Below are 24,316 nucleotides of genomic sequence, written 5' to 3'. Positions count from 1 at the left end.
TAACAAAGTACAGTACAGAGTAAAAGGTCTGAATGTCCTTTGTTTTGTCGTTATTTAGTATGGTCAGGGCGTGAGTTGGGGTGGGCAGTCTGTTTGTTTTTCTATGATTTGGGGATTTCTATGTTTTGGCCTAGTATGGTTCTCAATCAGAGGCAGGTGTCATTAGTTGTCTCTGATTGAGAATCATACTTAGGTAGCCTGGGTTTCACTGTTTGTTTGTGGGTGATTGTCTATGTTAGTTGCTTGTGTCAGCACAGCTCTCATTATAGCTTCACGGTCGTTATTAATTTATTGTTTTTGTATAGTTTGTATTCAGTGTTCAGTGCTTTCTTTAATTAAAAAATCATCATGAACACATACCACGCTGCATTTTGGTCCGCTCCTTACGACGATCGTGACACTGAATACATATGTAAATGTAATAGTTCCGTTTTTTAAAATTAGTAATACATTTGCAAAAATTCTAAAAATCTGGTTTTGCTTTATCATAATGGAGTATTGAGTGTAGATTGAAGGATTTTTATTTATTTTTTAAAACCATTTTAGAATAAGGCTGTAACGTAACAAGATGTGGAAAAAGTCAAGGAGTCTGAATACTTTCCGAATGCACTGTACATATAAATGTTGATATTTGGTTGCATTTTAAACCAAAAACAATTCAATATTACTTTTTTAATACAGTAAATAGCCAAAAGTTAAGGCTATCTTCCAAACGAATGTAACATTCAACCTTAAAAAGAGTAACACATCCATGGCCACATTTTGAGGTTATTGTAACTATACTACTTATGTAATCATATAAAATGTGTACAGTATGTTCAAGATAACATGCATAGGTATTCTCAGATCTTCACAATTGCTGTAATAATCTGTGCAGAATCTTAAATGGCCTTGATCACTTAGCACAGTGACAACACATGACACTGTATAAATAAACAAAACATCTGACTTTATATTCCAATTTAAACTTTGCTCTATTTTTAAATGGTTGAAAGTGAAGTGATAGACATTCGGGTGCCAACTAAACAAAAAATCAGACATTGTTTTTACATTGGAATTAGGTTGTTCTTTTAGATGGTTGGAAGCATATTGATAACACGTTGGAAATTCAGCAAACTTTTGGCTGTCTTTTTGAGTGGATGAATATAGTTTGTAATCTCATTAATCAACATCTCAACCAAATACTACCCAGTTATCCACGTTGAGATAAGGTGGTGTACCCAGTGAGATACCTCTTACCAGGTCATACAATAGCATACAAATTGGATTATGTAGTTTATCATACGTCTTGGATGATGTATAGTATTTTTTTACGGAATTGTATTTTAAAATTGGCCAAAAGAAAACTGACAACCGCAACCAACCAATGACAAATAATCCATAGATGGCAGTTCCCATTCAAGTCAAGACTGATAGCCATTGCTAGTGTATCCATGAGTTTATCTGTAAAATTGCCAGGGTTAAAGATTCCAAAACCCTGCTATGGATTATATGTCTATATACGGCCACAATGCAGCAAGCTGTTCCACAGATCAAAGAAGGAGCGATACTAGTGGGAAAAAGATGGCCGTGCTTTGATAAGCACACCAAACACGGCATTAACGATAAGTAATAAAATAAGGATAACTTTTCTTTCATTATAATTTCAGCACAAATGAAAATGTGGCACTGACCCGCCAATGGATTAATATTTCAGCATTGTCTCAATGAAGAGTTCGCCTTCGACTAGCCATATGCGACATGCACGCGCAGTTAGCGGCAGGCGGACGAGCAATATCCACCATCATACGGATGAAGCCTGACCTGGAATGTGAAGGTAACTGAAGCTAGCTAGCTTTATAAAAGCCTGAGTAGATCTAGTTAGCTCGTAGTATACCACAACAAAGGAGAATTATGGGGAGAATTTACATTGGTGTTTAGGGAAACTAACGACAAATGTTAGGATCATTTACGTAAAAGGTTAGGAGAACTAAAAAGACAAAGTTTAGGTAAATTTACATAGCGGGTTAAGTGAATTTGGTTAAGTTTAGAATAAGGGTTAGAGGAAGGGTTAGCTAAAATACTACAGTTGTCCCCAACTTGACTCAAACACGCAACATTTGGATTGCAAGATGGTCGCAGATTACGCTCATCAATCCTCCCTGATCCAATCGCCCTACTTTTAGTTCTGTCTAAAGTAACTAGACCATTAGTAGGTAACATAGGGATTGGAGGTGCCCAGAAATACGCAAAGTATGTTCCGTATGGCTCTGAGGCCAGGCTGCGTGATTTGTATGACGACCCAACCAAGCCAGTGGCCTGCACCATTCACACAGCCAAGGTGCTAAACTCAGCAGGAATAGGACAGGTGCCAAACCCCCCAAACAAACTGTAAGGCTATACTTACTGTATTTAGAAACTTTGAAACTGGTATAGAAAATGCAACAAAGTGACCAAACGTGTGGTAATGTTTTCAGGCAGTAGGCGAATGTCAGTAAATTACATGACTACACGTTTTACCCTTTCAATTTAACGCTAGGTTTTCACGTGATATGTGGCGGGCACCAGTGGCGCGAAATTTCATTGATTGACATCTGAATATCATTAGTGCCGAATTTGGGTGAGTCCATTGTAGTTTAACCTATTTAATCATGATTTACTAAAAGTTTTAAAATGTAGACATTCCTGCAGGGATACACATACAGAGGGAAGGATAGTCAGACGTGTTTACTCAACTGCGGACAATGTCCGAAGTTATTAGCCTTTTAAGAGGGGCACCAACATGCCTCAGTGAGCGTTGCGTTGTGGCCTTTGTTTGTTGTAGCAGTGGAGGCGGGGTCCATTGACCAAGCAGTGGCTATTCGGAGCGCGAGGTCCATTGTCAGAGAGCTTTTAGGAGAGGGAAGAAGTCCTGTATCTTCGGCTATGGATAATTGCAGAATGGGTTCGGAATGCATTTAAGAAAACAGATCCAGCATATAAGGAATTCTGGACTAATAAGAACCCATCTTTCTAACTGCCTGGCGAATTGTTGCTGATGCATTTTCATAGGCCATATCAAACATATTCCAGAGAATGGCGACACTATATGAATGAAGAGGCAATGAATCACTTGTGACTTGAGGTAAGGTTTTAAACACATTTTCATTGGTCTAAATGTTTATCTTAGTTAGTGTACTTGTTTATAAGGGCTTAGACAGTGTGTTTGGACACACTCCTCCAAAGTCCAAACATTTCCCCAAACGAAATTATGCACCTGTTATGTATCACAATATATATATATTTTTTTATTATAATACTTTTGACAATACATTTTAGAATGGGGAAGTGTTGTTTCCATAAACTTTTTTCCCTTTACTTTTTTGGTTACCCTAGCAGATTACCCCTATGTGGCTTGGAGACCTGTTGTCCTGGTAACTGTTAGTGTGTGTGTGTGTGTGTGTGTGTGTGTGTGTGTGTGTGTGTGTGTGTGTGTGTGTGTGTGCACGGGAGGGAGAGAGAGACAGCCTAAGCTCTCTTTTAGACAGTGACTAATATGCAACACTTTTGTCTTCCTCAGGCAATGTGAGTCTCAGACATATCTGAAGAGAGGGTAAACTTGGGACTGCAGCCAGATCATGAAATATTGGTGCTTGGGGAGGCAGATTAAGTGTTAACCCCTCCCAGGGCCAGGCAGGTGTGGGATGTGGTGCACTGTTGTACAATGCCCTCCCAATATTGCACTCGTCCCGGCCTCCCGGACCCAGGGTATTCCATCTTTAACAGAGGAGCTCAGAAAGGTTGTTTTTCCTCATTATTTTCTCTCCGTACATGTGTGTAAGAACACTGTGATATGTACTTGAAAACTTTGTTCTCACTTAAAAATATATTTTCAAAATCACTTTCTACAATACATTTTGCTACTACAATTATTTAGAGAAACATATCTGTAATACTATGTCATTCGCCATATTGACCCAATTGATTCTATCTATTCACATGTGGCCTGTTATGGGAGAAACCCAGGGAATTTATTCTATACAGTTGGCAAGCCTCTGCTTCCAAATGGTCCCACTGTCCGCACCAGACACTGGCTGGCTAGCTGCCACGTGAGGACCTTTGCCAACTCCACTAAGTCATTCTCTTCCCTCTGCCCTTGTGACTTCACTCTGAAAGTTCCCACATATTGGGATAGGAAGCAGTATTGCACAAACTCTGTATGGCCAACAAGACCGAGGATGACAAATGCCTATCATATTGCATCTATTCACACCTGAGAGAGAGTTAGTCAGGATAGAGCAAAGAGAATGAATGATCAAATTGTAATTCAGACACAGTAGTCAGGGGTCAATAGCAGGACATCTCCATCTTAATAGAATAATGCTTAAAATACTCCATTCTAAATGTAATCCAAATTCTTTTTCAAGTCTGTCCTCGGCAGGGAACTTGTTTTGTTGTTATTACACAAGTAGAATGGGAAGAGGCTTTATTTCAATTATGTGGTAGCAAAAATGCTCAACTCCATTACAAAGCAAGTTACAATGTAACATGTTAAAATACAGTGTCATCATTGAGTTATTACAGTGTTACTACACTGACATAAGAATAACGTAATTAGGCTATGTGACACACAATATATGATATTAAATATAGCAAGTTCTGTACAATGTATATGGATTTCTATGACTGGCTACTAATATGGAACAGAGAAGAAGACCGTGGAGACAGACTGGGCAGTTCAGTCAGTTGAGCCCTGGGATCTGTCTGCTCCTGGGAGGTATGATGACAACCACAGCACTCAACGATTAGATACAGTTAGCACAAGTGTCACCACATACTTCACTGACTGGATGACCTCAGAACAGCAGTGCACACTCACAGTTGCTCCTGACAGTTTTAAAAAAAGTTGTATCATTCATTAGCATTCTTGTTGTGTACAGAATCACAAAGGTCAAATAAACATATTTTTAAGAAATTCAATTGTTTATTATTTTTTGTGGACAAAGACTGTGTTGCTCTTTGTTCATGCTTCTGTTGAACTAATCAGTTAAAGATGACTTAAAGAAACACATCCAATAAGGCTGTATTTCATATTCAATTACTGGGCACAGAATCAGATGCCCAGGAAAGTACACTAGAATCCACAGAGATCCACATTTATTCAAATTAGGGACATAATTCCACTATTAAAGGCTTAAAGTAATATGGCTAAATAACTGCAAGTCTACAGTCTCTTGTGACAGATCTGTATTTTGCTGCTGAGATGACATTATCTGGTCATGACAGAGTTACCCGGAGTTTCATATTCAGAGGATGTACAGTATTTTTCAAATTCCCATCATCCCTGTAACACTAGCTTGTGTTTTTTATTTTCCAGTTAGATATGAGATTTTTTTTAAACATCCTTTAACTGTTCAGTTTTAAAACACAAAATATAATCAATTCATTCCTATGATAGCTGTAAATACACAAACACAAAGCAACAAAAGCACTCATACCTAACGCAACAGTCAAACTCAGCGGTTAACCGCTATCATTCACACAACCACCATTCATACAGTGAAATTGAAGGCAAGGACAGCAACTCAAACCCAGAAGTAACACAGTCCTACATACATTAATTATCATGTATACTTTCTTACAAAGTCTAGTACCTTTTTGCTTTTCCAGTCTGGTATAACAACAATGTTATAAATTGGTTCTTCTTCCTCCATTACCACAACTCTGAAACCCCTCCCCTTTCACTCATGGGCAGACACAGTCACACACATTTTAACAGCAGTTGAAATTCTGTACTGAGAGGCAGTAAGAGTGTGTGTGTGTGTGTGAGTGTCTGTGTGTAGAGAGTCAGTGCTGGACAGGTTACTCATCTACATGCCTCAGCACTCACACATCCTCGAATCCTCTCACACCTTGATGTGCAGCAGAACCTGTTTGCGATATGGGTTGAAGTCGTCTGGAACAGTGTCTAATAAACAACAGATACATGAAGTAGAACATACAAGTAAATTAGTTCACTAGCATTATGTTGTTCAATACAAGAATCGTTAGTGGTTAGTAGCAATGTGAAGAACAGAGTCTTACCATTGCAGCGGTAGCGCAGGTTGGACCAGATGATGTTCTCTTGGGAGAAACAGAAGACCCCCAGTCGTCCGCCTCTCATGGTAGTGTCAATCACCACGCCAGAGTCAGCCACCATCTCCGTCCCCTCATATAACTTCACCCTGCCACAGAGCGCAGAACAATGAACAAATCAGGGGACCTTTAAATTCCCTTGTCATTTCAAGTCATGTTCCCTCTGGTAATTATCAAAATGAAAGTCATCCTAGAACTTCACACTGTCCTTATTTATACCACTGTCACATACCCATAACGCGATTGTTGTGGGTAGCTGTAGTAGTTGGCATGTGGTCATATAAGAGATTAGTCAAATGAAGTGCTACCAAACTAAAACCCAGTGGCAAGTAAACACAGAACTCAAAATGGGTGATTTGGATGAACACAGAAAGAGAGACAGAGAGAGCAGGCCCAGCCCCTGTCCCAGTCGCTGCCTGAGTGCAGTGCATCGCTGCAGTGCTCCATTGACTCCTCTGCACAGCATACAAAGCAGGTGTCTCTCTGTTTGGGTCTGAATAGGGCCTCCCTGCCTCTAAATAAAACATGTCTCTCTCTTTCTCCACTCTCCCCTCACTGCACCCAACTGGAGAGACCCCCCTCCCCTCCCCCCAACTCTCCTTTTCCCTGGCAACTTTTTTTTTTAGAATGGGCAGTGGCGTGTATTCATGGATGCCAAGGGAAGCTAGGCTTCCCCCCAAAAATGGACCAAGAAAAAAACATTTAAAATAATGTATCTTTTGCCTCTGTGTTTCATACATTTCCTTCAATTCGCAACAGAATTAATGTATCTCACCAGAGAAAGCATCTGATCTAACGTAACAGTGCCCCTCTATCTCAGTATGTGTAGCGTATCTATCCGACGCTGTCTGGTCAGAAAGAGTATGAAATTGTTGCTGCCCATAGCATTGAATGCAAGGGAAGCCAGCGAGCATTTGGTCTCCATTGATTAGAAATAAAAAATAATAATAGCCAATCAGTGTTGAGCTAAACTGTGTGAGCTCAGCTCTGAATGGTCCTGGAGCACCAAAAAAAAGTGTCAAGGGAAACCAGTTTGGATTTGGCTTCAGACTAATCACATCACAAGCCAAACATCATCATTGACAGAAAAAAATGTGAATTGTTGCATCTTTTTGTGTTGTTGTTTTCCGGGGGCTAGCTTGCTAAAATTGTACCTTTCCTAAAATTAGCAATGGATGGAGATCGGGATTTGGACTTGTGGTTTTACTTAATTCTTCGTACTGGCCAATGATTATAACGGCGATTCTGATCTAACCATAAATTCATACATTGTGCCCCTGGACGTTAACAAGTAGCTAGATGTAGTATGCTGGCCTGGTGCATCATTGCCCATGAAAGGTAGTTAGGCTAAATGACAAGGAAAACAAAAAGTGTGAATTGTTTGACAGAGTCATAGGCCGTTTAGGCAACATTAGAGAGGAGGATGACATTGGCGTTTCTCTACAAGTCAGGTGCGTCAACAAGTTTTCTACTTGTAAGCATGCAAACACACACAAATATACACACACACACAAATCAGTTCCATGGACAGCCACATCATATTTAGCTTACGTTGATTAGACTAAATCGTTTTTGGTATATTTTAGTTGTCACTGTTTAAGACTAAGGAGAGGTGATTTGATGATGTTGAAATGTTGAAGTTGAAATGTTGGTGCTGGAATAGTGGAGGCAGCACCTGTTTTCTTTGCGACTTGTGGTAACTTTCCGTGGTTCTAAATCAATAGTTGTTTAGTAGTCCGAAAATAGTCAGAAACATTACCCTGCTTGACCATGCTGTAGGTCATGTAACTGTTTGTTACATGCAATATGTTTTGTGGACTTCACCGGACAGATGTTGCTCTCCGATTTTGTAATGAAATGGTTGAATTTATTCTGCCGCCGTGTCTTCTTATTGTCTCGGCCTTATGCCTATAAATCACGGTGTCAAGGCAGGTTATAGAGCAAATAAATATCACAACATAATATGGCTTTTTGTTCTGGCTTGGCTTCCCCGGTGATTTTACCTACACATCGCTACTGATAATGGGCCAGAGATGTGAGGGTTTTGAGAGATGCTCAAACTCAGGTGTTGGTTCAAATGAATGTGTTTTCTGAAAATGTCTTGCTGATGCTTTGTTGAGCACAATGTGGTATTTATGCCACCCAATAAATCTGGTTTATTAAACTATTTGCATAAGCAATATGTTCTCGGACATGACGTCTGATTCAAGATATTCTCTTACACTCTTAGAATTTGACAATCTGCTTGAGATTCTTCCCTATTCTGCTATGTTACTCTTAGTGACTCCCTCACACATGTTTATCTTTCTGTTTATTTCTCTGACTTTGATACTCTCCCTGCTCTCTCCCTGCTCCCCCCTCCTCTCTTGCTCGCTTTCTCTCAGACCCCCCACTCTACAGTAGTTTCCTCTGGATCTGCATATGAACAGCACTCAGAAAATTCTTGCCAAGGATTTGGTTGACATGGCAACAGGGACAATAGAGGGCCAGGGGGCCCGGTCTCTCTGTAAAAGTCACAAAGAGGTTTAGGAGGGAAAAAATATGGAGTATAAATTGGTGAATAGCCAACAAGTCCACCAAACTACCACCAGCCATCTTTCTTTTTCTTTTTTAATCATCCAAGCCAAGCCAAGGCAGTGTAAACTCCCTCTAGTGGTCAACAGTGGTCACACAGCTGTGTACCACAACTGTGTCCTGTCCAGTGAGGATGAACTCAGCTTCAAGTGCAAACCCATCGAACCCATCTGCCCCTAATTAAGTAAAAAATGATGGAATTCTGATACGTAGTTAAGCAGGTACTAAATGACTGACAATAAAACAGTTACTGAACACTGCTACAAATAGAAAGTAGTAGATTAAAATCAAATAAAAAGAAAAAAGAACTAAGAGAGAAAGAGGGGTGTGGCCTACCTGATGTAGCCCACCTGGGGCCTGTGGCTGAGCTGCCAGCGGTAAGACGTCTTGTCTCTCCAGCCAACGTTCCGTGGGTCCGACCACAGCAGCTTCACCTCCTCGTTGGTGTCCCCTGTGTGCCACAGGGCGTTACGCAGGTACTCACCAGGCCCTGTACGGGACTTCACTGCCTGTAGGGGAACAAGACAGAGAGAGAGAGAGAGAGAGAGAGAGTTTGTTGTATATTCTGAACCCTGTAGTAGATTATTTTATATTTCACTGGATAACTATCAAAGGTTTTTACAATGCCACCACAACATGCTTTGTTGTACTTATATCCAACAGCAGAGTCTGTCTCAGGAAGTGTCCCGATTCAGCCAGGGTTCTTATCAGTAGCACCACCTATAGGCTGCTGTGTTTGTGTCCCATCACTCACTTTGAGCTGCAGGCCAGGTTGGGCCATGGCCCTGAAGGGTGTCGACTGCCAGTAGGTCTGCTCTGTCTGTTTCCACATCACCACGTAGAAGGAAGAGGAGTCCTGGTAGCCGAAGATGAAGCCTGCATAGTCGTCGTCCGTCACCGTGTTGATGTGGAAGGTGCCCTCAAAGTCCACCCCGTTGAACGCTGTGTAGCCTGGGGAAGGTCATTACGTTGAGTCAGGTCAATTCAGTTCATTGGCATTTAAAAATGTATATATTTCTTCCCAGCACCTTTTCAATACACTGCTATAATGAAATCACTGTGTAGGCCTAAAAAGGAGCAATTATATTTAGAGTACATACATCACAGGACTAGGACAAGAAGTAACAAACAACTTAACATGAACTTACCCACAGCTAAACCAGGATCACTGTTCATGGTCTGAACTATTTCCATGCCCTGCAATAAAAGAGGACTCGCTAAAATCAGAATCTGTATCCACAATGAATCACACACCTACAGTGAGGGGGAAAAGTATTTGATCCCCTGCTGATTTTGTATGTTTGACCACTGACAAAGAAATGATCAGTCAATAATTTTAATGGTAAGTTTATTTGAACAGTGAGATACAGAAGAACAACAAAAAAATCCAGAAAAACACATGTAAAAAATGTTAGAAATTGATTTGCATTTTAATGAGGGAAATAAGTATTTGACCCCTCTGCAAAACATGATTTAGTACTTGGTGGCAAAACCCTTGTTGGCAATCAGAGGTCAGACATTTTTTGTAGTTGGCCACCAGGTTTGCACACATCTCAGGAGGGATTTGTCCCACTCCACTTTGCAGATCCTCTCCAACTCTTTAAGGTTTCGAGGCTGACGTTTGGCAACTCGAACCTTCAGCTCCCTCCACAGACTACCTAGGCCACTCCAGGACCTTAATGTGCTTCTTCTTGAGCCACTCCTTTGTTGCCTTGGCCGTGTGTTTTGGGTCATTTTCATGCTGGAATACCTATCCACGACCCATTTTCAATGCCCTGGCTGAGGGAAGGAGGTTCTCACCCAAGATTTGACGGTACATGGCCCTGTCCATCGTCCCTTTGATGCGGTGAAGTTGTCCTGTCCCTTTAGCAGAAAAACACCCCCAAAGCATAATGTTTCCACCTCCATGTTTGAAGGTGGGAATGGTGTTCTTGGGGTCATAGGCAGCATTCCTCCTCCTCCAAACACAGCTAGTTGAGTTGATGCCAAAGAGCTCCATTTTGTTCTCATCTGACAACACTTTCACCCAGTTGTCTGAATCATTCAGATGTTCATTGGCAAACTTCAGACGGGCATGTATATGTGCTTTCTTGAGCAGGGGGACCTTGCGGGTGCTTCAGGATTTCAGTCCTTCACGGTGTAGTGTGTTACCAATTGTTTTCTTGGTGACTATGGTCCCAGCTGCCTTAAGATCATTGACAAGATCCTCCCGTGTAGTTCTGGACTGATTCCCCACCGTTCTCATGATCATTGCAACTCCACGAGGTGAGATCTTGCATGGAGCCCCAGGCTGAGGGAGATTGACAGTTCTTTTGTGTTTCTTCCATTTGCGAATAATCGCACCAACTGTTGTCACGTTCTCACCAAGCTGCTTGGCGATGGTCTTGTAGCCCATTCCAGCCTTGTGTAGGTCTACAATCTTGTCCCTGACATCCTTGGAGAGCTCTTTGGTCTTGGCCATGGTGGAGAGTTTGGAATCTGATTGATTGATTGGTTGTCTTTTATACAGGTAACAAGCTGCTCCCTTTAAGAGTGTGCTCCTAATCTCAGCTCGTTACCTGTATAAAAGACACCAGGGAGCCAGAAATCTTTCTGATTGAGAGGGGGTCAAATACTTATTTCCCTCATTAAAATGCAAATCAATTTATAACATTTTTGACATGCGTTTTTCTGGATTTTTTGTTGTTATTCTGTCTCTCACTGTTCAAATAAACCTACCATTAAAAGTATAGACTGATCATTTCTTTGTCAGTGGGCAAATGTACAAAATCAGCAGGGGATCAAATACTTTTTTCCCTCACTGTAATTTTTGAGTATTCCATAAGAACTTGACAAATATGCACAATGCAATATACCAGGCTTTAGACTGTAATCAATGCACTAACATAGGCCTATTTATAATAATTATAATGGTGCTCCTTGTAAACTGATTTCAGAGTAGGAGGATATTTCAGCCTACGATCAAAGTTGTTCATGTGTTGAGCCAAAGAGGTCAAGCGAGTTCACCTGATTGAGCACCACCCAATTGGGATCGATCTGGGCATCGCCCTCTGGATCCAGAATGACTGTCTGATAGGCTCTGAAGTCTGTCAGTGTGACCTCTGAACTCTCAGGGCACACATCAATCAGATCCCAGACTGAATCGTTGTCAAAGTCGTTCTCACACACATCGCCCACCCCGTTACCTGGGAGAGGAGAGGGAGACGGCCATAGTAAGACAGAGGGGCACTTTTGAAGCATTTAGCAATGCAGAAGTAAAAAATAACAAAAACTTGAACGGTGAACCCTTTAATGGTTGGTTACTGTTAAAGGGATAGTTCACTGTTCAAGTTTTAATAACGGTTGGTTACTGTTAGAATCTTTCTGGTTGGGATTGGTGATAAGTCTGCAGTTGTCTTGTACGTCTGGGAATCCGTCATTGTCATCGTCATCGTCACAATCGTCCCCAAGGCCATCATTGTCCGAGTCCAGCTGGGAGCTGTTGGGATGGTCAGGGCAGTTGTCCCTGGAATCCTGGTGACCGTCCCCATCCCTGGAACATACATAGACGCATTGGAATTCAGTTCAATTCAAAGGATGGGATTTAATTCAAGACATGCTCTAGCGCAGTGCACTAGACAACCAACAATGCGCCTTAGACATTTTAAACAACGTTCATAGAGATCGCATTCATGGTAAATTCTGCGTATGTCGGCTCAATTGTACATTACCTTTAAAAATCGGGTATAGTGTGCCTTGCATTGAATCCTGGCCCAAGTCGTGTTATGTTCACTAATTTTGTTTGTACTGAAATAGTTAGCATTTTTTTGATCACCTAGAAAAACACCATCAGGAAGGTCTAACAACTGCAGCAAAAAAACAAGCCTCAGCAGGTGTGTGTGTGTACTTGTAAATCCCAGCAGGTGTGTGTGTGTACTTGTAAATCCCAGCAGGTGTGTGTGTGTACTTGTAAATCCCAGCAGGTGTGTGTGTGTACTTGTAAATCCCAGCAGGTGTGTGTGTGTACTTGTAAATCCCAGCAGGTGTGTGTGTGTACTTGTAAATCCCAGCAGGTGTGTGTGTGTACTTGTAAATCCCAGCAGGTGTGTGTGTGTGTACTTGTAAATCCCAGCAGGTGTGTGTGTGTACTTGTAAATCCCAGCAGGTGTGTGTGTGTAGTTGTAAATCCCAGCAGGTGTGTGTGTGTACTTGTAAATCCCAGCAGGTGTGTGTGTGTACTTGTAAATCCCAGCAGGTGTGTGTGTGTACTTGTAAATCCCAGCAGGTGTGTGTGTACTTGTAAATCCCAGCAGGTGTGTGTGTACTTGTAAATCCCAGCAGGTGTGTGTGTGTACTTGTAAATCCCAGCAGGTGTGTGTGTGTACTTGTAAATCCCAGCAGGTGTGTGTGTGTACTTGTAAATCCCAGCAGGTGTGTGTGTACTTGTAAATCCCAGCAGGTGTGTGTGTGTACTTGTAAATCCCAGCAGGTGTGTGTGTGTACTTGTAAATCCCAGCAGGTGTGTGTGTGTGTACTTGTAAATCCCAGCAGGTGTGTGTGTGTACTTGTAAATCCCAGCAGGTGTGTGTGTGTACTTGTAAATCCCAGCAGGTGTGTGTGTACTTGTAAATCCCAGCAGGTGTGTGTGTGTACTTGTAAATCCCAGCAGGTGTGTGTGTGTACTTGTAAATCCCAGCAGGTGTGTGTGTGTGTACTTGTAAATCCCAGCAGGTGTGTGTGTATTTGTAAATCCCAGCAGGTGTGTGTGTGTGTACTTGTAAATCCCAGCAGGTGTGTGTGTGTACTTGTAAATCCCAGCAGGTGTGTGTGTGTACTTGTAAATCCCAGCAGGTGTGTGTGTGTACTTGTAAATCCCAGCAGGTGTGTGTGTGTACTTGTAAATCCCAGCAGGTGTGTGTGTGTACTTGTAAATCCCAGCAGGTGTGTGTGTACTTGTAAATCCCAGCAGGTGTGTGTGTGTACTTGTAAATCCCAGCAGGTGTGTGTGTGTACTTGTAAATCCCAGCAGGTGTGTGTGTGTACTTGTAAATCCCAGCAGGTGTGTGTGTGTACTTGTAAATCCCAGCAGGTGTGTGTGTGTACTTGTAAATCCCAGCAGGTGTGTGTGTGTACTTGTAAATCCCAGCAGGTGTGTGTGTGTACTTGTAAATCCCAGCAGGTGTGTGTATGTACTTGTAAATCCCAGCAGGTGTAAAGTGAATGTGTGTTTTTGTGAATATGAGCGCAGCAGGTGTATGTATGTGTGTGTTAGCCACAGCAGGTGTAGCGCTGTGTGACAGCTGCAGCAGTGTGAGTGCAGTTTGTATGTGTTTGTGTGTAGGCGGGCGTGCGTATTGAAGTCAGAGACTCACGTGTCCTGGTCAGTGTCACACACATCCCCCACCAGGTCATTGTCAATGTCCGTCTAGAGGGAGAAGGTCAGAATAAACCAAAGACAAGACAAATGAGCAGCCTAAACCCCTGTTTCAGCCAAGAGTGGCTGAATATCTTCTGTAGATCCACATTTTGGGAATTGGGGGTGTGAAGATTATTTTACCTGCATAGGGTTGCTGATCTCAGGGCAGCTGTCGCAGGCGTCTCCTACCCCGTCTCCATCCCTGTCTGTCTGCATGGGGTTGGGGACTTTGGGGCAGTTGTCTAGCACGTTGGGGATACCTGAACACCAGGGTAAGACAGGGGGGTGACATGAGGGCCATCACCTAGTTGCAATGAGTGTAATGTCAACTTCAACTGCGGCCCACAAAGTTGTCTCCCTGACATCTTGCCGTTTATGTGTGAGTGAGTGTGTGAGTGAAAGTGTGAGTGAGTGTGTGAGTGAAAGTGTGAGTGAGTGTGTGAGTGAAAGTGTGAGTGTGTGTGCGCACGCGCCTGTGTGAATACACACCATCTCCATCTATGTCGTTGTCACAGGCGTCTCCTTGCCCGTTGCTGTCCGTATCCCTCTGGTCAATGTTAGGGACATTGGGACAGTTGTCACAGGCGTCACCGAAAGAGTCTGTGTCTGAGTTCTGCTGATCTTTGTTGGGTTCTAGTCGACAGTTATCCTGCAAAATATAACCGTTATGGTCATGAGAAAAAATGAGAAACAATGACTTACAATCATTCACATACACCCAGATACAATTACCACAGAGGGTCTGAGATGGAAACACACCTCCACATTCTTGATGCCGTCCCCATCTGCGTCCTCGTCACACTGGTCTCCGATGCCGTCGTTGTCTGCGTCCTCCTGGCCTGAGTTGGGTGTGTAAACACAGTTGTCCTGTTTACAGTGCTTGTCATTGTCCATACAGGGCAGAGAGCGGTCTGGGTATCCATCAATGTCTGTGTCTGTGCCACAAGTGTTCCCGTTACCGGCCCAGCCAATGTTGCACTGGAGAGTGGAACAAAGGAGAGCATTTTCAACCAAACCTAAAGAACATCTATAAAGTAGTATACCGAGGCTGGCAGTATAGGGTAGTGTGGCTCCTCTGTTCCTGTCCAGGAGGGCAAAGGTAGTAAAAGACCACTGCTGCTTACCGCACAGGACACCTCTCCGTTCCGCTCTATGATGCAGTGGGCGTTGGCATCACAAGGGTTAAAGCTGAGTGTGGCACAGGACCTACGGGGCACGCAGCCCACTGTCTGGTTCCCCAAGTAACCCACCTTACAGCCACCACACCTGAACGAGCCCTGGGAGAGATGGAGAGGTGGGAGAGAGAGAGAGAGAGAGAGAGAGAGGGAGGAGGATGAGGGAGAGAGAGAAAGAGAGGTGGAAGAGAGTGAGAGGAGGAGGGGCGAGAGAGGAGAGATTGGGGGTGAGAGAGGAGCAAGGGAGAGAGAACAGCTTTACTACACAGTGGCTCTACAGTACTCTCACATGATCACAAGAGAGCGATATCTCGTTTGTGAAGATTTGACGCTGTACATACATTGTGATAAACACATTTGACAAGGGTTTCTGCTTACGATGGTGTTGATACACATGGAGTGGGGCACACAGGCGTTGGCAACTTCAATACACTCATCGATGTCTGCACACTCCTGTAGACAAAACCACAGCAAGGTGTGTGAGGAAGAAATAAGACAATAGGGAATTATGGATTATGTCAGTAAGGAAAAAAGTGATAGTGTGTGTGTGTACCTGTTTGTGGTGGTTGGCGTACTCCAGTCCGACCCCAAAGAGGGGTGGGCCCCAGAGACCAGGGGGGCAGAGCTCACAGCTGAAACCCTTCACTGTGTTTATACATGCACCTGGAGAGTAGCAGGGCTGGGCTATGGAACACTGAGACAGGTTAGAGAGACAGAGAATAGATATAGAGAGAGTGGGGGAGACGAAAGAGAAATAGACAGAGATAAGTAGTACAGTAGGGGCTCTTTGAAATAAGAGCCGTGCTGAGTCCAGTACTTGAAGTGACAGGGTCTATTTTGACAACAGCTCAGCTGTCATCCTAAAAGCCTTGTCAATTCACATTTCTTCAACTGTGAGCTTGAGGCAGTGTAAAAAACACCATTTAAAACCCAACCAGGCTAATTTCCATTTCCTGTCTGTTATTGTGTCATACCTCATCAATGTCTTGGCAGTGGGTTCCGTTGCCCGTCATGCCCTCCGGACAGGGACTACAGCGGTACCCTGGATAGTCAAAGGTCTCCATGCAGGACAGGCCCTTAAAACAGGGGTTGGGGGAGCAGCGGGAACGAGGGTCTTGGAAGCCTGGAGGTCAACACACTGTTGGTTTAGGTTTTGTGTTTATGAGCAAGACAAGAACAGGGAACAATGAAGAATGGGTCAAATTTTTCAGTACACATAGTTTTTTTCCCCATGGCTGTTCACTCACCACACACTTGGCACTCCAGAATGGTGTTCCTAATCAGGGACATCTCCTTCACCTGGAGACATCAATGAAAATGCACAATCACATACAGTATGCAGACACACATACATGCTGCATGCATACACTTGTACAAACCCACACACACACAACCCACCTGCTCTCTGATGTCCTCTCGCAGCTCTCCTAGGATCTGGTTAAAGATGATCAGCTGACCAATCAGAGCCTTTGTGTGATCTCCTGACATACAATACCCACAGAATGCCCAATCATTGTCAAGTAAAGCCAACACACATTTCCATAAGACATTGATTTCACTGTATACTTGAAAAGAGACATTTGGATACACTCACCTAGAATGGAGTTCACTTCTGCAGTCATGTAAGAAGAGGAAAATGACTTTTGGTTGAAACATGTTCAGGACACACATCTGATTAACTTTTTTCATAACAGACTTCATCTTGGAAAGTCATATAGTGATTTTGGACACACCTGTGCTGTAGACTGATGAATCCCCCTGGAATGGACAGTCTGTCAGGGTACCTGCTTTGGCCACACTGCCCCCTAGTGCAATTTTGAGGGACTCCACAGCACCCTGTAATGGGAGAAGCTTGGATCACACCATGCAGTGGTTGAAGCTGCTATGATATGATTAGATATGACAGCTGTTGCCATGTTTAAAGGTAGTCAAAGAGGACCACCTCTCAATTAAAAGTTGCCTCCACTCCCCATCTGCTCCACTTCATCTACACTGATGTGAAAGACCTTGACAGGTGAAAGCTAATTTCCAGTAGGCATCCACCATATTCTTTCACCCTGTGTTTTAAATAAGTGCAGATTGAGGATAGGAGACGAGGAGAGCAAGCCACGTTGGGCTACTGAGATGAAGTCCTGGCCCCTAGCTAAAGGGACATGGGATTTACTTGGGACTTAGTGTCAGACTCAGTGCTCCTTGTCACCTGTAGTCTTGCGTAGGCCTTGAAGCCATTACGAATCTCCACCTTCTCTGCGGGGAGAGGGACCAATGGAGGGAGGCCCTGGCTGGAGTCAGCCAATCGACAATTGACGTAGAGCTCCAGGTGTAGGTTGTCTCTGCGCAGGCCTCCGATCCGGAGAATAATGGAGTGTGTGCGACCATCAGCCAGGTTTGTGCTCTGGAGGTTCACTGTGTGAATTTTGCCATCCTCCCTCACGTAACGCACCAGAGCTACGACAGAGGGTAACAGCGGGAGAAAAACTCAAATTGAGGGATTTACTGAACATGGACAGGTAACTAATAACAGCAAAAGAAAAACAAGGAGAGAAAAGTCAAATGGATACAAAAAAGGGGGATGAAAAAGGGCAACTTGATGGACAGACTGATATTCATGTGAACACTTTTAAATACTAAAAGGTGGTTTGAGACGGAGTTAGTTGTATGCTCCTTCACAGAGAAACTGGGAAATAGTTCATTCTGTTTTAGTCAGTGAGTGAGAGTGACAGTATCTAAGTACCTTTGTTGATCTTTCCCATGATGGCCAGCTCCAGGTACTTCTTGTTCTCCTCTTTGCTGTAGAGGCCCAGCAGCACCCCTCCCATCTTGGGAGGCAAGCGGAATGTGGACACGATGTAGATGTCACTGAACACACTCATGGCACCTGTCACCTTCTCCACCGCAGACACACTGGTCTTGGAGTCCAGGGTTAGCATGTCAATGACTGGAGAGGGGGTGGGGAGAGAGAGACAGAGAGAAGGAAGGAGAGAATGACAGAGATTGATAATGAAGAAGAGAGCGGGTATGTATCTACCATTTTCCCTGATCAAAGGCTCTCATCCAGTCCCATGATGACGCTTCACCTTTGACCCTTGCCCAGGTATATGAGGACAACTGTTGAGTGACTTCTTGACATCTCTGAAGCAACATCCAAATGAACAAACAAACAAAATCGGACTCTTATTAGAACCATATCCCTTATGAAGACTTCTTAAATAAAGTTATTTTATTTCACAAAAAAATGTCCCAATCTACAGTTTACATGTCTGTTTAATAGGCAAATAGCACAGTGTTATAACATTGTAGGTTCAAATACATAGCACATATCAACTATTTTCTTACGCATATTGACTTTGAATTTCCCTCTGTCTTTGTTGTCTTTCCTAGATTGTGCACCAATACAGAATTCATTTACTTCCATCAATTTTAGCAGTGGCATTCCTGAACAATATCACAGAGAACTTCATAGTGCCAAAAGTCAAAACCCATGCTGACACATTGCTGGATATTAAAACCCAGGGGGAAACAAAAGAGAGAGGAATAAAAGGAACAGGACTGGCTGCTTTCTGGCTCTTAGTAAGAAGGCTTTCCCCTTCTTCCTTCCTCTCTCTCTCTGCCTCCCTCTCTCTGCTATTATTTCTGACATATCCTCACCCATTCACACACTGGTTTGGACAATGGGGTTTGGCAATGGTCAGGATTTCTGCCACAAGCAGGCTGTGAGCACTCAAAGGGGAAAGAGGGGAATAAGGGGAAAGTCAGCCAAGGAAGTCATAAAATAGTTGGCTTAGCACTTTCTCTGTTCCTGTCTATGTCAGAAAGAATACAAGTGGAGGAGACATGAACAGTTATGACATGTGGAAGGAAAAAACTTGTCATCTCAAAAAAGAAAGAAAAAAGAGAGGATATATCATTTAAAAAATATATTAAATATTATTAGTGTATGAAATGGAAAATAAAGAACCCAATTAACCAGCAGTGAAACAAGACCAACATAACCAAGATTAATGAGAAAACAGATGATAGAAAGTAGCCTATAGAGATAAAATAGCACATTTCAAGCCATAAAGGTAAAGGTGAGAGACAAACGTTGCACCCTGTGTGTGGAGTGTTTTAAACTCGAGTTAGAAATGGTTATAGGGCGCGCAGACACTTCATTTTAAATATTATTACAGTTGTAACTAATATTTTCAGGATTATAATAAACCATCTCGAGTTTATGTGCGTCTATGGCAGAACAAAGTGAAGTCCAGACCAAAAATGAATGTTTGAAATAACTGTCTGCATTAATTCATTTCGAAAGCACACTTTCCCTTTATTTAATTAGATGATTCACAAAATGCGCACTACTATGAGTTAGTTAGTATTATTTATTTTACCTTGCATATCTTTCTGATCCATTGGCTCACATGTTGCAACGAATAGAATTGTGAATAGAGCCAGAAAAGTTGGCACATCGCGCCTCGCACCCATGTCCCAAGAAACGGTGTGTGAAAGTTGACAAGAATGTCAACAGCAGTAGATAACTATCCACCGAGAGTCCAGTTTGATGTTGATGAATGGAGCTTAATTTCAAAGTGAACAAAAATAAGTCTGCAGAGTGAGTTGACCGCAGAATGTAGGTTTAAGAACAGTTACAAATGTCGACTGGCTTCTTACCGGCGCGCTCCAGCCAAGTACCTCGTCTGCACAGAGTGGATGTGACAGTGAGAGAGGGAGTTCATTCGCCTGCTATAAACTGAGGCGTGCGGTGTTTCCAACTTTCTCAATTCTCATTTTATACAGACATAATATAGGCTGTGCCCGTAGTCTATATGGTAATTAACCTGATAAAGTTATTTCCTTTGTTTAAGGTATAGCAGGGCTATTCAACTCTTACCCTATGATGTCCAGAGCCTGCTGGTTTTCTGTTCTAGCTGATAACTAATTGCACCCACCTGGTGTCCCAGATCTAAATATGCCCCTGATTAGAAGGGAACAATGAATGAACGCAGGTAGAACTGGCTTCGAGGTCCAGAGTTGAGTTTGAGAGGCATATAGCCTTAAGTAGGCGATGTACTTCAAACATATCAGACTATCCTCCCAGGGCATTAAGATAAAAGAGGGGAAGGAAAGAAGAACAAAACAGAAAAACAAACAAGATGTCATAAAATGGTTCACATGTGTTTCCATGATTGTAGGCTAAGTTCGACTAAGCTAACATCTGGAATTGTTTTAAGATGGTCATCCATGGATCATTTAGCTATTTGATTTGACATTTTAGGACCCCTTTAGGTGGCCTACCAAAATTATAAATAGTTTTGGGTTGTTGATCAAATTAAAATACTATAGGCCATAGAAAGGTATTGAATAACACATTCATAAATGGCAAATAGATAGTCAATAAATAAATAATAAGGAATAAGGTTTTGAAGTGTCTGTCCTATATCTAGGAGATAGAAGAAAGCTCATGAAATCCTTTTTTTTTTTGGACACTCCTTTAACGTTTTGGCACAAAACTACATCCATCATTCCATTCATTTGTATGGGATACTATGAGACAAGGGGTTGTAGGGCAAAACTGAGAACACCATCCTGTTCATTCATCCTGTTCATGAGAGTCTTTTGAAATAATATGGCTACAGGTTCAGCTGCCTCACCTCAGTCCATTCTTGTGGGAAGCTGCTATAGACCACCAAGTGCTAACAGTCAGTATCTGGATAACATGTGTGAACTGCTTGATAATGTATGTGACATCAACAGTGAGGTATTTTTTGGGGTGATTTAAATATTAACTGGCTTTCACCAAGCTGCAAACTCAAGAAAAAGCTTCAAACTGTGACCAGGGCCTGCAACCTGGTTCAGTTTATCAGTCAACATACCAGGGTAGTTACAAACAGCACAGGAATTAAATCATCAACATCTATTTATCAAATCTTTACTAATGGTGCAGGAATGTGCTTGAAAGCAGTATCCAGATCCATTGGATGTAGTGATCACAATATAGTAGCCATATTTAGGAAAACCAAAGTAAAAAACAGGGCTGGGCCTAATATAGTGTACAAAAGGTCATACAAGAAGTTTTGCAGTGATTCCTATGTTGTTGATGTAAATAATATCTGTTGGTCCGTGGGGTATATCGAAGAGCAAACAGATGCTGCACTTGACAAATTTATGAAATTGCTTATTCCAGTTACTAATAAGCATGCAACAATTAAGAAAATTACTGTAAAAGCGGTTAAATCCCCATGGATTGATGAGGAATTGTATGGTTGAGAGGGATGAGGCAAAAGGAATGGCAAATAAGTCTGGCTGCACAACCGATTGGTATTGCAAATTGAGAAATCTTGAGACTAAACTGAATAAAAAGAAGAAGAAACTACACTACGAAACAAAGACAAATGACATAAAGAATGATAGTAAAAAGCTTTGGAGCACCTTAAATAACATTTTGGGGAAACAAAGTCAAACTCAGCTCCATCATTCATTGAATCAGATGGCTCCTCCATCACAAAATCGACTGATATTGCCAACTACTTTAAGGACTTTTTCATTGGCATGATTAGCAATGACATGCCAGCAACAAATGCTGACACTACACATCCAAGTATATCTGACCAAATGATGAAAGACAAGCATTGTAATTTTGAATTCCGTAAAGAAATTGTGGAAGAGGTGATTACATTATTTTTGTTTATCAACAATGACAAACCACCAGGGTCTGACAACTTGGACGGAAAATTACTGAGGATAATAGCGGATGATATTGCCACTCCTATTTGCCATATTTTCAATTTAAGCCTACGAGAAAGTGTGTGCCCCCTCAGGCCTGTAGGGAAGCAAAAGGCATTCTGCTACCTAAAAATAGTAAAGCCCCCTTTACTGGCTCAAATAGCCAACCAATCAACCTGTTACCAACCCTTTGGAAACTTTTGGAAAAAATCGTGTTTGACCAGATACAATGTTATTTTACAGTAAACAAATTGACAACAGACTTTCAGCACGCTTATAGGGAAGGACATTCAACAAGCACAACGCTTGCACAAATGACTGATGATTGGCTGAGAGAAACTGATGATGAAAAGATTGTGGGGGCTGTTTTGTTAGACTTCAGTGTGGCTTTTGGGATTATGCTACTGGAAAAACGTATGTGTTACTGCTTTACACTCCTTATATATATAATATATTTATATTGTGGATAAAGAGTTACCTGTCTAACAGAACACAGAGGGTGTTCTTTAATGGAAGCCTCTACAACATAATCCAGGTAGAATCAGGATTTCCCCAGGGCAGCTGTCTAGGCCCCTTACTTTTTACCATCTTTACTAACGACATGCCAGTGGCTTTGAGAAAAGCCAGAGTGTCTATGTATGCAGATGACTCAACACTATACACGTCAGCTACTACAGCAACTGAAATGACTGCAACACTTCACAAAGAGCTGCAGTTAGCTTCAGACTGGGTGGCAAGGAATAAGTTAGTCCCAAATATTTCTTAAACTAAAATCACTGTATTTGGGACAAATCATTCACTAAACCCTAAATCTCAACTAAATCTTGTAATAAATAGTGTGGAAATTCAGCAAGTCTAGGTGACTAAACTGCTTGGAGTAACACTGGATTGTAAACTGTCATGGTCAAAACATATTGATACAACAATAGCTAAGATGGGGAGAAGTCTGTCCATAATAAAGCTCTGCGCTACCTTCTTAACAGCACTATCAACAAGGCAGGTCCTACAGGCCCTAGTTTTGTCACACCTGAACTACTGTTCAGTCAAGTGGTCAGGTGCCACAAAAAGGGAATTAGGAAAATTGCAATTTGCTCAGAACAGGGCAGCACGGCTGGCCCTAGGATGTATACAGAGAGCTAACATTAATCATATGCATGTCAATCTATCCTGGCTGAATGTGGAGGAGAGATTGACTTCATCACTACTTCTATTTGTGAGAAGTATTGATATGTTTCAACCAGAGTTGCCAGATAACTGAATGTTAATTTCTCTACCATAAGCCACCTCCAATGTCATTTTAGAGAATTTGGCAGTACGTCGAACTGGCCTCACAACCGCAGACCACGTGTATGGCTTTATGTTGGCGAGCGGTTTGCTGACGTTGTGAACAGAGTCAACGTTGTGAACAGAGTGCCCCATGATGTTGGTGGGGTTATGGTATAAGCAGGTATATGCTACGGACAGTGTGTTCAAGTTCCAGCCAATATCCAGCAACTGGGATAACATTCCACAGGCCACAATCAACAGCCTGACCAATGTGAAGGAGATGTGTCGTGATGCATGAGGCAAATGGTGGTCATGCCAGATACTGACTGGTTTTCTGATCCACAGTCCTACCTGTTTTTTAAGGTATTTGCAGTTGCAAATGAGAACTTGTTCTCAACTAGCCTACCTGGTTAAATAAAGGTGAAATAAATAAAAAAATATCTGTATACCTAGTCATGTGAAATCCATAGATTAGGGCCTAATGAATTGATTTAAATTGACTGATTTGTTTATATGAACTGTAACTCTGTCAATTATTTTTTCCCAGTATAAATGTGCACTCGAGAGCATGTCATTATAAAGCACACATATCTTTTTTAACATCAGTGTTAACAGAAGGCTACAGAAATGACTACATTCAACAAATATTGTGAATCTTTGTAAAATGGCCATTTCTCTTTCTCATGAAAAGGCTACATGAGTAAATCTTCTACATGCATAAAACTTCTCTCCTCAAGTCTCCAGCCCTCCTCCTTTTCCTATCCCTCAGCTTGTGAAATGTTTTTGTTTGATTACTTATGAGTTGCCGGGGCAACTTGGGTTTAACAGCATGTGATGGAGAAAATATATTTCTCATACATGTTCTTTATTGGACCATGATGACAACTGGATATGCCTATGCAAAATATAGACCCACTCATTGTTGCCACATTTCTGGATTGACACCTTTCCAACAAGCCTGTACTATGTATGGTTTTGGATTCCAGTGTCTGGTTTTTCATATGGGTTTTCCTGAGAGGAAAATATGAGTGAATGTATTGAGTCTCATCCTGGTCGAGATGAATATGTTATGACTCACCGTTATAGCACTATTTACCAAACTAAATCC

The 24,316-nt window shown here is 42.1% G+C and overlaps 1 protein-coding gene across 3 annotated transcripts; it reads right to left on the bottom strand.

The window, feature by feature from the left end:
• Positions 1-4,920: 4,920 nt before the first annotated feature.
• On the bottom strand, positions 4,921-24,306 carry LOC118367702 (thrombospondin-3a). Of its 3 annotated transcripts, none has more exons than XM_035751310.2 (22): positions 24,287-24,306; positions 17,972-18,175; positions 17,438-17,685; positions 16,971-17,073; positions 16,832-16,849; positions 16,636-16,718; positions 16,485-16,536; positions 16,212-16,360; positions 15,791-15,931; positions 15,616-15,690; positions 15,187-15,339; positions 14,822-15,040; positions 14,552-14,711; positions 14,204-14,322; positions 14,019-14,071; positions 12,018-12,199; positions 11,674-11,852; positions 9,816-9,864; positions 9,422-9,618; positions 9,004-9,176; positions 6,043-6,182; positions 4,921-5,926 (listed from the first exon to the last, which is right to left on the bottom strand). In XM_035751310.2, the coding sequence occupies exons 2-22, from the start codon at positions 18,165-18,167 to the stop codon at positions 5,865-5,867; spliced, it is 2,751 nt and encodes a 916-aa protein (XP_035607203.2). In that variant the 5' UTR covers positions 18,168-18,175; positions 24,287-24,306; the 3' UTR covers positions 4,921-5,864. The 3 variants fall into 3 exon arrangements, with proteins under 3 accessions (XP_035607203.2, XP_035607201.2, XP_035607202.2); XM_035751308.2 differs by lacking the exon at positions 24,287-24,306 and adding an exon at positions 19,611-20,211; XM_035751309.2 differs by lacking the exon at positions 24,287-24,306 and adding an exon at positions 19,891-20,211.
• Positions 24,307-24,316: the final 10 nt, after the last annotated feature.

Source organism: Oncorhynchus keta, chromosome 34, assembly GCF_023373465.1.
Source record: "Oncorhynchus keta strain PuntledgeMale-10-30-2019 chromosome 34, Oket_V2, whole genome shotgun sequence".
In the NCBI taxonomy this organism is placed as follows: Eukaryota; Metazoa; Chordata; class Actinopteri; order Salmoniformes; family Salmonidae; genus Oncorhynchus; species Oncorhynchus keta.
Note: the sequence above shows the minus strand (reverse complement) of the source record. Positions and strands in the feature narration are given on the sequence as shown.